General features: G+C 55.1%; 1 protein-coding gene across 1 annotated transcript in view; it reads right to left on the reverse strand.

Annotated features, from left to right (window-relative positions):
* Positions 1 to 14,836, reverse strand: part of LHX4 (LIM homeobox 4) — a 44,876-nt gene that overhangs the window by 5,554 nt on the left and 24,486 nt on the right. Inside the window, exons 3-5 of the mRNA XM_002920796.4 lie at positions 6,844 to 7,046; positions 2,834 to 2,988; positions 2,349 to 2,520 (exon numbers count right to left, since the gene is read on the reverse strand). Coding sequence (XP_002920842.1) covers positions 2,349 to 2,520; positions 2,834 to 2,988; positions 6,844 to 7,046 — 530 coding nt within the window. The remainder of the gene's footprint in view (positions 1 to 2,348; positions 2,521 to 2,833; positions 2,989 to 6,843; positions 7,047 to 14,836) is intronic.

Consider the following 14,836-nt stretch of genomic DNA (forward strand, 5'->3'; position numbering starts at 1 on the left):
AGGACTCCAGTGGTCCCTGTTCTTCACAACCTAGGAATACACATGACCAAGAAAGAAGCCCGAGGATGGCAGCTGCCTCACTGCCATGCGTGAGTCAGACGCCAACACTGTCAACCTGGCATCCAGAGACTGACCCACATTGAGGGGAAACACAGAAGAAACACCTGCGGAGACTGAAGGCAGATTGCAGAAGGCTGGAAAAATGTCTGGTGAGTTTGTAGGTCCCATGTGGCTCACGTACCAAGACGGCTACACTAAAGAATATGAATGACTGAGGTTTGTGAGTCATACGTTATCAGCCTCACAAGTGGGAACTACGTGCTGACAAGATTTAATCTGAAAGCTTTCAGGCTGAGAAAAGTGCTTGGTTTCGTCGGTTGGGAAAGAAGCAGGCCCATGTGGTAAGGGCAGCTGAGGGCCGCTCTTAGGCATATATACAAAATCCTTCTGGTCTACTTGGAAAAGCAGTTCAATATCGAAGGACTTGGTTTCTCTCTCAATTGAATAAGCTCTTCACTGGGGACAAAGTATTGACTTGACTAAGGCAAATGGACCTTCTTGTTTCTTGAAGAATTTCATTAAGGGTTTCTAATGGAACCTGCGCTACCTAGAAGAATGTATCTCTCCAAAAGAGGCAAGCGGTTTTAGTCTTAAGAAATAAAGAGTTCTATAATTACCCAGAGAGACCCATGACATGTCAACCTGGGGTCCCACCTGCACCCAACAGAAAAGAGCTACAAAGCAAGATGCGACGATCCTGCATGTTCCAGACGTTGGTGTGGGCAGCTCAGATCAGGTTCAATGGCTTTCCTAACTCCACCAATAGGGCTGGAAGGTGAGCATAGGCTCTTGAGCCCTTCCCAGGGTCCACAGGACAGACCTCCTGAGTGGGCGACAGTCCTCTCAGGGCATTGTGCTCTGGCCGGCAGCTGGGTCCAGCCTCTGCCCCGTGAACTTCCTTTATTCCCACCCTGGGCCAGTGCATCAGCTCCTATTGAGTTTCCCCAGACTAGACTTCAACATCCATTCCTTCTGACAGCCTGCCCTAGGCCTGCCCCTCACCACTCCACCCTGCAAATGAAAAGGGGGAAGGCAAGCTCATGTTCTTTAAAGGGGGCAGAACGATGAAGGCTCCACTGGAAAATGGCCATTATCTGGCCTTTCACCTACACCTGTCATTCCGTACGCCCCTCCGTGGGGTCCACAGGCTCCCTGTGGGGACAGTCGTGTCTTCCAAGTGTTAAAACTGTGCTGAGGGGCGCCTGGGTGGCACAGCGGTTAAGCGTCTGCCTTCGGCTCAGGGCGTGATCCCGGCATTATGGGATCGAGCCCCACATCAGGCTCCTCCGCTATGAGCCTGCTTCTTTCTCTCCCACTCCCCCTGCTTGTGTTCCCTCTCTCGCTGGCTGTCTCTATCTCTGTCAAATAAATAAATAAAATCTTTAAAAAAAAAAAAAACTGTGCTGAGCTTCACCCAAACACATCCACAGTCAGTGGTGTTCATTGAACCCCACAACAACACTGAGATGGGCAAGAATGTAGTTGTTCCCCGTTTACAGATGCAGAAACTGAGGCTCAAGAAAAGTGAATTGATCTGAGAAAGCCACAACTGGCAACCGGATTTCTGAGCCCCCCCCCCACTACTCTTTCTAGCCACCCACAACAGAGGACCTTCCACAGCTGAGGACTCAGTCAATGAGAATCATTATGACTATCTGCAAACCACCTCAGGAACCAAAACATGCGGTGATCGGCCATTTTGCTGATGCGCAGATTCGAACGCAGCGCATGCGGCAAAGCTTGGGTGCAGGGGACAGGATGACGTGAGCGGCGGGGGAAGGGACTTCCGAAGTGGGGCCTGTCCCATCCTGCGTGCACTCACAGTAGTGACTTCCCAGGGCAAAGGGCCTCCTGAGCGCGTCCTCCCCACCACCGGGAGAGGTGGGAGAGGTCACTCCAGGGGATCACGGGAGGGAGGCCAGCACCCCTGCAAGGGAGGGAAATGCAGGAAGGGGGCTGAGGGCAGGGGCCGAGACACAGCTGTCTGTTCCCAGCTGCACCGGCGGTGTTAGAGCCCCAGGAAGCAGGAAAGGAGGGGAGGCCTTGGGGCCCATGGTCCTGGGGAAGCCAGCTTCCACATTTCTGCAGCAGAGCTCTCGTTTCCTACTCCTTGTCCCATCTGAAGGGCCACTGCCACCCCCCACCCTTTAATGCGAGTCACTGGGAAGAGCCTGGCTTCAGGAAGCAGTTGTCAAGGCCTTGAGAAAGATCCCTCCTGCAGGTCAAGAATTACTGCTTCCAAGGGGCCTTTCCTAAGGCCTCGGCCTCGCCCCTCCAGCCCTGCTCACCTCGGAAGCTCAGCTCACTGTCACTGACCCCACAGTCCTCCGCAGAGCTCTCCTTCTCCTGCTTGCTGCCGCCCCGGCTCCGCTTAACACTCTTATAGAACTGCCCCCAGCGATGCCGCCCCGCGTCCTTCTTCAGGCGCTTCTCCTTGGCCCTTCGGTTCTGAAACCAAACCTGCCGCACGAGCAGAAGGGACCCACTCAGGGAGCATCCACCGCAAACCCAAGGCCCCCAGGGTCCCCAGGACAGGTAGCTGGAGAGGGGCATGACGCGTCGGGCGAGGTCAGGGCCAGGAGTGTGGTGTGCCCGCTAGTCTCTGCATCCGGAAGCTCCCCCCCTTAACGGCCGGAGCTCAGCTCCCCAGTGCGCTCCCTGAGCCTCCCTCTTGTAAGCGTAGAGGCCACGGATCCACACACCCGCCCAGGCCACCCCCTCCCTACCCCGGCCCAGCAGGAGGGCGCAGGCCTGGGACCCCCAGACGGCTCACCTGTACGACCCTCATGTCCAGGCCGGTCTCCGAGGAAAGCTGCTCCCTCACGTGCCGGGCGGGCTTGGGGGAGTTCTTGTAGGCATTCTTTAACGTCTCCAGCTGCTTGGCTGTGATGGTGGTTCTGGGCCGCTTGGCCCCGGCCTCGGAGTCATCTGCAGTGTAGACCACCCCTTACTGGCCTCCGCCTGCCCAAAGCAGCTGGGCCCCATCCCCCTTCCTCCTCTCTTGCGGTCTCACCCACCATGGGCAGAGACATGGGAAGGAATGGTGAACGACCCCCCAGAGCCCACTCCTCACCACAGGCCTTCCCAAGTCTCAGAAAAGTGAGGACAACAGTCCTTCCTCAGCTCCCCGCCCCTCTCTGCCCCCAGCCCCGCCACACGGGGGCTCCCGCCCCACTGAGGATGTACAACTCCATGTGCTTCCCCATCGTGGCAGAGGCTCTGGTTGGACATCCTGGGCTGTGAAGGCGCATAAGCCAGGATAAACTATGTGAGTTCTGGGCTGTGCCCAGACACCTCTGCCCCTCCTCCCCTCGGAGCCTCCCTTTTCCCAGGTCCCTTCGCAGTGGCCTCCCTGAGCTCAGCAGGGGTGACCTGCTCATTGGCTAGTCATCTAAGCATCTCTGGGTCTTCTGTGTTCCCTCCCCCGGGCCCTTTAAAATGTCTCTGCTACCTTCCTACCTTCCTTTCCATTCAAGAAAACCATCTCTTAGGATCAGTAATAGCCAGTATTTGCTAAGCACCTACTATGTGCCTGGTGTGATCTGAGAACTTGATGTGCAAACAGTCCTCACGACAATTCTGAAAAGTGTTTCTTGCAGCCTGAAGACCTGGGTTCTACCTTCTTGCTGAGCGAGGGAGTGACGTGGGCCAATACCCTCCCCACTCTGGAGCCCGGGGCACCAGCGCCTGCCCCGAGTGGGGCAGCACACAGGCCCGAGTGTGCTCGGCAATCATGCATGCAACCGGGGAGGATGAAGTCGCCAGTTCTCTCTCCTTGGGCTGTTTTCTGCTCCAGCAGAGCCATTATTGTCCTCAAACCCCTGCCACCCATCCCCTCCCTGGAATCCTGGATCCAAAGAGCAAGGCTTCCAGAGCCGCCATGGCAGAGACTGAGGAAAACCTCCCAAGTTCTTTAAATTCCGTCATAAGGAATCCATCCCTTCTGCCCCTGTTTATAGAGATGACAGCAGGACAACATTTGATGCCAGTATGAAATAGTGCTCTGTTAAAACATCTCTACGGTCTTCAGATCAAAAATTTGAAATAATGAAACCAGCAAAAGGATGTAATTCATCAAGAATTGTCTAATTTTTAAATAGGCCGGCCTGGTGATTTAGAAACTGTTTTCACCGTGGCCACTGGGATCTGCCCGTCATCCAGGGTGGGTGGCCCCTGGGTTCAGAACTGCTGCCTACGTGCACAGGACTTTCTTCTTGCGATTATGGGGACTATTACGCTGTTATTTTAACATTCACTGTTATTATAATTTAAAATCTTTTTTATATCCTATAACAATGTCATCCAAGTATTCATTAAGTAGTGGTGGCAGTGCTCGTGCTGAAAAATGTACCCAAAAATCAATAACTTTGGTACGGAAGTTAAATGTGATAAAACGCTATGAAGAAGGCCAAGCGAGACCATGATATCCTAGGCTGTTAATTTAGGAGAGAGCATTCTGCAAGGTATTAGAGATAGTGCTGAGAAAATAAAAAGTAGCATTAAGGCAAAGATACACTTCACCGGTTATGGATTTATGTGCTTCCAGAATACATCCCCCCCATCCTACTTTTTACATTAATTCCTATGGGAAAATTAGTCTTAAAATACGTTCGTTTTGAATTATGCAGGGTCTCCTAGCACTTGTCCCTGGCATAAAATGCAACCTCATTATATTGAAAATGCAAATATTCAGGGAGATGTAACAAATGAACAAAATCATTCACACTAAGGTACAAATAGCTGGTATTAGGTCCTTTGTGTAGCCCAAGGGGAGGGAACTGTAAGCCTGAAAGAGGGTTTAGATCAGCAAGGAGGAATTAAAACCGAAAAAGAACCAAATGTCCCAAAGCAGACAAAGGTCCCCTGCTGCACTAAGGGTCACCTGGATTCCACAGGATGGAGTGGGCCCTACCCCACCGACAGCCAGAGGCAGGAGGAACGGGTCAGGAATACTGTGTAACTTTCAGCTACTTGAAAACCTAAAGCAGATCTCACCCCCCTGTTGACACTCGTCTTCCTCGTGGGTTTCACTCTCATTCAGTATCCGTTCTGGTGCTATCCTATGTAGACCTCAGGAACCAGCCCTATGTGGCAGGTGCTACTACCCCCCCCACCCCCATACAGAACTGAGAAGCCAAGGCTCAACCAGTTACACAGCTGGCCAGGGACCCCAAGTTAGTAACTGAGCAGAGAGGTCCACCAGCCTCTGATGCCAAATCCAGTGTCCTCCAGACGTCTGGTGTGGCTCAAATAATACTTGATAAAAGTGTTCACTCCACTGTCGTTCTTGCCTCCCCAGCTAGTCTCCCCCTCCTCTGGAACCGTCCCCAGCAGAGGTGGGTGTCAGGCCACGAATGCTCAGGGTCTGAACAAGGCCTCTGATGATGAGAAGCCGCTGCTGGCCTGGAGGGAGGTCATGCATTCTTAGTATCTCTGGGGGAGGGCATCAGAGTTCCAAAGGCAGCTTGGGCTCTCCCTGAGTCCCTCTGCTTTGATGGTTTATCCCCGACAAGATGCCCTAATCTTCTATGACGTCATGATTGACTCCAAAGCAGCAGCATCGAGGGAGTTCGAAGGAACCAGAGCAGATGAATACATTAAGGCAAAGAGCCTGGGAATGGGCTTGCCGAGGCCCCAGAAAGAGGGAAAAGGGGACTGAAGGCCTGTCCATCCCGAAAGGCCAGCGCTGCGGGGGTCCTGGGAGGAGAGAGTGGAAGCCTCTGACTCGGGCACCCCTGCAATGCTGTCCTGCTCACCTCCCACCAAAGCCAAGCTTGGCGCCAGCTGCCTCACCAAACCGGCCCCTACACCTGTGCCTCCTCACCACCACAGAACCCTTAAACTGTGGCTATGCAGCCAAAAAAAAAAAAAAAAATTAATTTCTCCATGTATGGATCAGATCTATGCAACACGTGTGTGGGGCCCCAGGAAAGATCTAGAAGGGGATGCATGAAATGGTTGTTGCTTTTTTTTTCATCAGGCCCAGAGCTGTGGGAGCTGCTGAGTTGATAAAAATTCTAGTCAAAGTCAAATGACCTTGGTGTTTTGTGAGTTTGTGCATCTGAGATTCCCAGGTGGAGTTTGGCCAAATGCCTGATCTGGAACCAGGGCGAAGGGCACAGCACCTGGGGGCACAGCTATGAGTGAGGAGATGGAGGGGGGCTCCAGGGGAGCAGGAGGGAACTTGGCCTTCCTGAGGGGTCGCAGCCCTGTCTAGGCCCAGGAAAGGCCCTGGGCTGCTCGGAACCCGGCACTGGAGGGCCAGAGCCACTAACCCTGGGGCCTGTAGAGGTCTCCACCGGGACCCTAGACAACAGGCCCGAGGAGGCTGGGGGAAGGGCAGGGTGGGCGGGAAGTTCTGCGGCTGACTGACTGGAGTCTCTCGGAGTGTGAAGACTGGCTCCTGCATCAGGGACTTCTGGAGACTTCCGGGGGTCCTCACCTCACAAGGAAGGGGGAGACCCTGCCCTGAGAGGGGAACGCAGTTAACCGAAGTATGAGCTCTCACTGAGGAAGCCTTGGAGGTGTGGGAGCGCCGAGGTACGCGTGCACCCCGGTACACAAGCCCGGTGAGAACCCCCGTCCGCGGCAGACGGCGCCCCCGCAGCCCCCGCCCGTGCCAAGAGCGCAAGGCCGCTGGCCGTCTTCAGCCCCCGAGCAGTGCGGTGCCAGGCCGGCCGGCGCCAAGGGCTGGGGTGACGTGGGCTGGCCCACGGGGATCCGCGCAGGCTTCTCAGAGCAGCCAGGGTGCGCGCGGGGCTCACGGATGGCGGCGCGGCTTACCGTTCTGCTTGGCCGTCTCGTAGTCCTCCTTGCACACCAGCCGCCCGTCCTCCATGAGGTAGAACTCGTCCCCCGTGGCCAGCTGCCGGTTACAGATGACGCAAGAGAAGCAGTGCAGGTGGTAGACGAAGTCCTGCGCCTTGCGCACCACCTGGGTCGGGGGGATGCCCTGCTGGCAGGCCGTGCATTTTGTGCCGAAGCGCCTGTCAGGGCAGCACGAGGGATGAGAGCTGGCTGTGCCCCCTTCCTACCACATCAGCCCCTCTCCCACCCCGATGCTTGTGGGCATCGATGCCTGCACCCCCCCACCCCGTACTTACCATCTGCCCCCCCATCTCCGGCTAGCCTCACTGCTTTGTGCCCCGGGCTCGTTAGCCACGCAATGAAGGGCGAGTCTCCAGGGCCTCTTCTAAGGCTGACCACCAGGGCTCCCACCCGCCCGACAGCACCCCCGATCCCCTGCGAGCAGGCTGTTTCAGCCTCCGCATCCTGGTCTTCAGCTTTCCTATGAGGCCTCGAGGACCAGCCCCACTGGTGAGGCCTCGAGGACCAGCCTCGAGGACCAGGCCTCGAGGACCAAGCCCCACTTGCGTGGTGGGGGGAGGCTGATGTGCAAAAGGCATCCAGCAAACACCTCTTTACACGCTCCCACAAGAGAGCCAGGAGACCCCACATGCCAGGGTCCACACTGCCGTTCTGGAGAAACTTGCCTTTGGCAGGAAGAGCGGGGCTCTCCCAAAGGCTTCTCTCTCCCATCTCTCTCCCTCATCTGGCACACCCCGAAGCCCTCCCTGCCAGCCTCCATCCCCGTCCCACGCACAGCCCCCAAGATGTGTCGGTCTGAGGTGAGCCCAGGAATCTTCATATTCACACCGCGGCCCCATTCCGGGCAAGGAGTCTGCGGATCTCAGTGTGAGCAATGCTGCTTTGGGCCTCTCCCTGCTCTACATCTTTCTGGACCAGCACTGAGGCAAGAAGAAGGCGCCTGCTGCCCCCCGGGCCCAAGGTGGGAAGTGGGGAGAAGGAGACCCATTGAAAATAGAGTCTAATGGGGTCGTTGAAGCCCCTTCCTCATACCGTCCACAGACAACAGAGCCACACGGGTGGTCATAGAGGCCAGAGGGGAATTTGGGGCCAGTGTAGACATGGGTGATGAAGGGGGTGCTCCACGGCAGGTGAGCCTTGCCTGCTTCAGGAGGCAGGCGGGAGGGGTTGGAGAGGCAGGGGCAGAGTTTAAAACAGCAATCAACCTAATTATTCATGACATTTCACACAGCAGAACTTTATCTTCTTCAGGATGAAAGACTTCGCCTAATGGATCTGGGGAAGGTTTGATTTTAATGGTCCTTTTAACTAATGCTTATAGGCAGCCTGATTTCCCCTGAAAGGACAGTACATATTTCATCCACATTAATACCAAATAAATTAATTATGGTCATGGCTATCATGATGAATCCCAGATTAATGCAGAATGATGGGTCTCTTATGCAGTAATGATACCTGCTGGGGGGCTCCAGGGGCCTAGAGCAGGAGAGGCCAGCTGCCACTTCAGAGGCTCCCCGCCCAGCCACACCTTGTCACAGAGAGAGAAGTGGGGGGTCTCTAAGTCTAGAAGTGTGGCCCAGGGGGCTGCTTTTCTGAGACGAGGTCTGAGAAGGGTGTTAGGGTTTGAGGGGCTGGGGAGTCTGGCTCGGAAGGACCCCAGACCTTGGTGTGGTGAGGAGGGTGGGCGGTGTAGGAGCAGGCCTCCAGAGCAGGTGTTCTCCAGCCCACGGCTCAGGATGGACTCTGCAAACTACCCCGGAGTCATTCAGAATTGTGCACTAGGAGGGGTTTCATCAGATTTTCAGAGGGGTACAGGACCCAGAAACAGAGAGTTAACATTTGTTGAATGAATAAACCAGCTCATAAAGAACCATGCTTTATAGAGGATGTACATGGGGATGGCTAAATCTGAGGATGGAGAACAAAGTATACTGTCCATTCTAGAAAGTTCTACACCCCACAGAACACAGGTGAAACCAGGCTTCTTCAACAGCTGCTGTCTAACCAGGCCACTAATGTTAAAAAGGAAGGCAGGCAGACAGTTTTTTCCTGTGTGAGTGGGTGCGTGTTTGTGTTTGAGGGACAAAGAGAAAGGAAGCGTGTGTGGATATGTTTACTAGAGTGTGTTTTCAAAATGCCTGCTGTTTGTAGATGCTCTCCAGGCTAATTCACAAAGCAGGTGTTACAAACGAACCCGCACCTTCAGCTCGCTCCCTGCAAGGCCTCTCACACAAAGCACCACAAGTCCAGGGTCCAGATCCTTTGCTGCAGATGCTGGAACAAAAGCAGCTCCAGAGAAGAACGAGGGTTGTCCAAAAAGCCAGTCTGATCTTGTCGAGGGGAGGAGGGCTGAGGGGAGGCTCCGGAACAGAGTGAGGACCCCCCCTCGGAGAGGACCACATCTCTCCACAAAGAAGCAGACCGTGGCTTTCAGTAGCCAGAAACCCACTTGACACCAGAGCCCCAGAGACATGAAAGATAACGGGGGTATAAATTTAATCTACATACCGACAGTGATTCATGTGTAAGGGGGGCAAGTGCACAAGAAAAATGAAAAATAAATGGACTTTCCCACCAGCGTTTTTTAGCAATTGAAGCAATTTTCCTGATTGTGGGATTTATACCGATAGTAAGTGCAAGTTGCTCCTTATTACCTTTCTCCCCTGGAGCACAGCCAGCGGGACCCTCGATGAAGGGACCATGCGCCCTGCCCTGAGGGGCGCCCCCTGCAACCTGCTGGTCAGAGCCAGTGGCCCCAGAAGGAGACGCCACTGGTGGGGGGGGGGTGTACCTGATGAAGACACTGTCCCACAGCTTCCAGAGCTCAGACCAGCCCGAGTCACGGATGAGATGGCCGTGCCTGGACGGCTAGATGACTCGTTCTGTGACAGGCAGTCATGAAACGGCCATAGTTCAAATTCCCTGGTCCAAACCAGGTCAAACGGTGAACTTGGCCACTGCGCAGAGAGGCAATGTCTCAGCAACCTGATCACATTTGAAGGATGCTGGGGTGGGGTGGTGCTGGACGCCAGCCAAGGAAGAGGCTTCTGAGGGATATTCCAGGCCATACCCCCTTCGTCCTGTCCCGGGCACTTGCTGTGTGCAGGGCCCTGCTCCTTTGGAACTACCGGCACCGCCCTGCTCACCCAGACAGTCTCTCTGGCCAGCCCTGCCTGGCCGAGCCTCCAGGGACAGCGGTCTCCCCAGGGAAGGCCACTGGAGCCAATCCAAATGACAAAGAAAATGCAAGAAGGAACTTGCTAATGGCCCACAGCGCTTTCCTCCTCTGACCATCATCACTGGAAATTCTCTTATCCCCGCCCAGCATGGAGTCGGCAAGCATGGGTGGGGGGGCACTGAACGACGGAAGGAGCGAACTCAGGAAAGGCTCCTTAAAACGTGGTCTCAGCCGTCAGGGAGGAACCAGCACAAAACATAATCCTGCCACCCCCATCAAAAGCTTTTCCAACAAAGGAATGGAACCCGGGTGGCAGTGGGGCCGCAGCTGAGGAAAACACGAAATCCGCACCCCACTTTGTGCCATCCTGATGCTCATTCCCGGAGGTCACATGCCTGCCCAGCACAGCGGCCGGCATTGTGATTTCTCCCAACAGACGAGAAGCTGAGGCTGAGACTGGTGCGGGGGTGGCCACCGTTCACAGAGGCAATGAGTGAGAAAAACGGGGCTCGAGCTCAGGCTTCTGACCACTCAACTGGCACATGGCGGGTGTCACAGCAAATGTCCCCTGGGAAGCCGGCTGTGGTGTCCCTACCCTGAGAAGGGAACCCAGGCAGAAGGGCCCTCCACAAGCATCTCCAGCTGCTCTGAGCCACAGACCAATGCAGGGGCTGCCCTGGGAGCCCTCACCCTGGGGGTGCCCCCCAACACACTGACCGACCCTGCCCAGCACCCTCCCCGCTTCTGCCCCCCGGGGGGTGGGCATGACGGGCCTGGGCCGCTGGCTGGGGAAATGCACCAGACAACACGGCCGACAGCCAGGGGCTGCCCCTGACCCCGGGAAGGGGGCCAGGCCTGTGTCCTTGGTCTCACCCTGGGCTCCGGGGCTCAGCCTGAGTCCCCGTCTGCCCATTCATCTGTCCACCCCTGCTGCTCTTGACAAGCCTCGTGGGACCACTCTGCAGGCCGGGGACAAACTTGCAGAAAGAGGGCAACAGGCAGGCCCTGCAGACACCACACCTTCTAGAAACAGATGCATGCAAATCCTGTACCACAGATGTTCGGCACATCCTGAGTTTGAGTTCTGCCCTATGATCCCAGGTTCCACGTTCTGGGCATTGCAATACTACTAATTCACCAGCACCTACTGCGTGCCCCCTGATCCACAGACCACACCCTGCCCCCTCCCCGTGGTGGTCATTGCCAGCCCAGCCCCTCCCCCTCATCCCCTGGAGAATTTAGCTCCTGTTCTTCCTGCCAGAATGCTTGCTGACTTTGCTATCCGCACAACAGTGATTCCTGCCCCTGCTCCCTCAATCATTTGACCTCCTCCTTCAAGGTCAAGGCCTCTACCCTTCCTCAGCCACTCATTTCCATGGTCCACTTAGACTTTGCAGGAACTGCAGCACTTCCAGGGGTGATTCCAGGCACCGCCCATCTGGCCACCACCGCCCGTCCGTCCAGCTCCCACCCCGCAGCGCTGACTCCCACGGCTCTGCTGAGGCAGGACCAGCTCATCCTTTCACTGCCCACAGGTCCTCACCCCCCCTCCCGGCCTGGCTTCCTCCTTACCCAGCAAGGTCTCCGTGGTCCATCTCACCAATCCTTCCCTTGCACACACCCTCACCTCACCGCCCTGCCCTCCACCCTCTGCCATCTCCACCCAGCACCTGACCTACCACCTCACCGACTGGGCCCAGTTTAAATTTGTGATCCGTGACTCAAGAGGGCCTGAGGAGCACAGTACATCTCCCTAGTCCACTCGCTCTGCCGTGCTCCCAGACCCCTCCTCCCTCCAGCCCCTCATCCGCAGTCCCAGCCCTCGGCTTCCTACTTCCCAAGAAGACCCGCCATGGGCCCCCACTCCCCTGTCCAGCCACCATTTGCCCTGCCTTCCCTCCGCCTCCTACCGCAGCACCAGCTGTGCCCCCCGTTCGAGGCCGACCGCCCACCCAGGCACGAGTGCATGTCTTCTTGCCCAATAAGATCAGTCTTCCAACAACTGTTCCTTTCGCCCCCACATGATTAATTTTCCCTCTCAACTCACTCTTCCCCACCAGGCTACAATCATGCTCTTGTTTCTGCCACTTCAAAAAACCCTCTCTTGACCCCACATCTCCCTCCATCTACCACCCACCTCTCTACTCTCTGTATAGGAAAACTCCTCAAAAGAAGGGTCTGCAGGCAGGGCCTCTAACACCCCTATTCCCACTCTTCTCTTGAACCCACTGTAATGGTTAATGTTATGTGTCGACATGACCAGGCCACGGGATGCCCAGATATTTGGTCAAACATTATTTTGAATGTGTCTGTGAGGTTGTTTTGGGATGAGATTAACATATGAATCAGTCAGTTGAGGAAAGCAGATTGCCCTCCCTGTTGTGGGTGAGCCTCATCCAATCAGTTGAGGGCTTGAATAGACCAGAAAGGCTGACTCTCCCAAGAGTAAGAGAAAATTCCTCCTGCCTGACTTCCTTGAGCTGGCACATTGGCTTTTTCTTGCCTTGACTTGAACTGAAACATCAGCTCTTCTTAAGTCTCCAGCCTGCTGGCTTTTGGACTGGAATTTACACTATCAGCTTTCCTGGGCCTCCAGCTTGCTGGCTGCAGATCTCGGGGCTCCTCAGCCTCCAAAATCACAGGAACCAACCTTTATAATAAATCTCTTTGTATTACACACACCCCGTTGGTTCTTTTTCTCTGGAGAACCCTGACAGATACACACTACAACTCAGGGTGTCACCCACAAATCCACCCAAACTGCCCTTGCCAAGGTCACCCATGACCCCAGCATTGCTGACCCAGGTCGGGTCCCTGACCTTTCAGTGGCATTGACTCTCTTCCTGCTCCCTAGAACATTGTGCTCACTGGGCTCACATGGCTCTCCTGGTCCTGCCCCTCCCCTCCAGCAGCCTCTTGCCCAGACCTCCCGCCTAACTCCAGACTGGTCTATCCCACTGCCTCCTTGGCCTCTCCGCTTGGATGTCCAAAACCAAACTCCTGATCCTCCCCCAGAACTTGCCCCCCATCAGAGAATGGGGATTTCATCCTTCTGTGACTAACGCTGAAAGCTTTGGATACCCGCACCCAGTCTGTCAGCACACCCTGTTGGTACTTCCCAAAATTCAATCAGAATTGGACCACTTCTGACCATCGGCACCACTGCCTCCCTGAACTTGACACCTTCCAGGCTCAGGGTAAAAGCCCAAGTCCCTTTACTGGTCCACAAGACCCTCCAAGACGATCTAGCCTCCTCTCCTACACTCTGCCTGCTCACACGCCCAGCCACCCTGGCTCCTCGGCTTGGAATGCTCTCTCCCCAGATACCCGTGTGGCTCAGGTCTGCATTTTCTGCAGGTCGCCCCTCACACGTTGCCTTCTCCAGGGGCATTCCTTGACCAGCTCTGCCCCGATCCAGCACTTTCTGCCATGTCTCCAACAGATACATGCACTGCACAGTTCTTGTGTACTGTATCTCTCCATTTCTAGAAGGAAGCTCCATGCCAGCCTGGTCACCACTGAATCTAGCACCCACAGCAGTACCTGCCCAGGATACATGTCCGATGAAAGCTGGTGAAACAACAATGAAGGCCCGTGCCTGGGATATGCAGTAACACACGTCCCCCATTTGTAGATGAGGAGACAAGTTCGGAGAGGGTAGAGAATGTGCCACAGACCACACAGCCATGAACGGTGAAAATGGGATTAGAACCCAATGCTCTTCCTTACATGCCATCGGGAGGCAGTCGGGCAGGGGCTCACCCAGGCCCCCACCAGCCTCTGTGTGGGGGGTGGGGGGGGCCTGTCATAGCACAGTGCCCTGTCCCGAGGAAACAAAATACTGCATAACTTAATTTTACGCTTTAATTGCTTGGTGGTGATTTACAGCAAGCTGTATATTTTTTTCCCAGCTGACACTTCCCTCCATGTATTTCTTTTATCTATCACCGCACTTGACAGGTACGTTGCTGATATTTACTGTTACTGTATGTACCAATATTTCCAACATATATCACCACCCCAGCCATGTCACGGGCACATAAAGTTCTGCCCAAGAATGGTCAGCCTTCTCCAGACATAGACAGGGGCCATATTTGGAGAAGGCTTGACACCAGAAAGTGTCAGAGCCTTGGGGAGGGGAGACACAGCCCCCCACAACATACACTTACACGTACACCTCCCAGACCCACTGGAATGGCCCCACGGTGCTCTGCCTTTTATTAGGGGTTGGGGTGGGGTTAACGATGCTTTTTTTCTTAACAAACATTCAATATTATTCTGAGATGAATGCTACTGGAAAAGCTTTAGACTCAAGTGACCTAGTCCACCCCCTCATTTAACACAGAACAAAACTGGGGCCCAGGGAGGGGTAGTGACTAGTCCAAGATCACTTAGCTCTGTTAGTGGCAGAAAAGGGGCTAGAGCGCAGCTCCCCCTTTCCCTCAGCCATGCTTCCCCTCTTCCCTGCTGGGGGTAGATTTGTTTCCCAAGAGCCAATGGGACATTCGATCCGACCCCCCTCTACAAGAGTCCAGCCCACCTCCCTAAGTCCGGGGAAACACACCGGGCACGTAGTCTGCAGGCAATCTCATAGGGGCTGCGTCCTATAAACCACCCAACAGCCCTCACAGCCAGATAGGTCATTCCCTTTCCACAGATGGGGCCAGGCTAGGAGCTGTTGCCCTGCCCACCCCGACCCTCCAGCCACCTAATCTGCTTACTCCAAGCTAGTTCTTCTCTGCCCAGGTGTTTGCTCGCCTGTCACCAAAG

Source organism: Ailuropoda melanoleuca, chromosome 8 (genome assembly GCF_002007445.2).
Source record: "Ailuropoda melanoleuca isolate Jingjing chromosome 8, ASM200744v2, whole genome shotgun sequence".
NCBI lineage: Eukaryota > Metazoa > Chordata > Mammalia > Carnivora > Ursidae > Ailuropoda > Ailuropoda melanoleuca.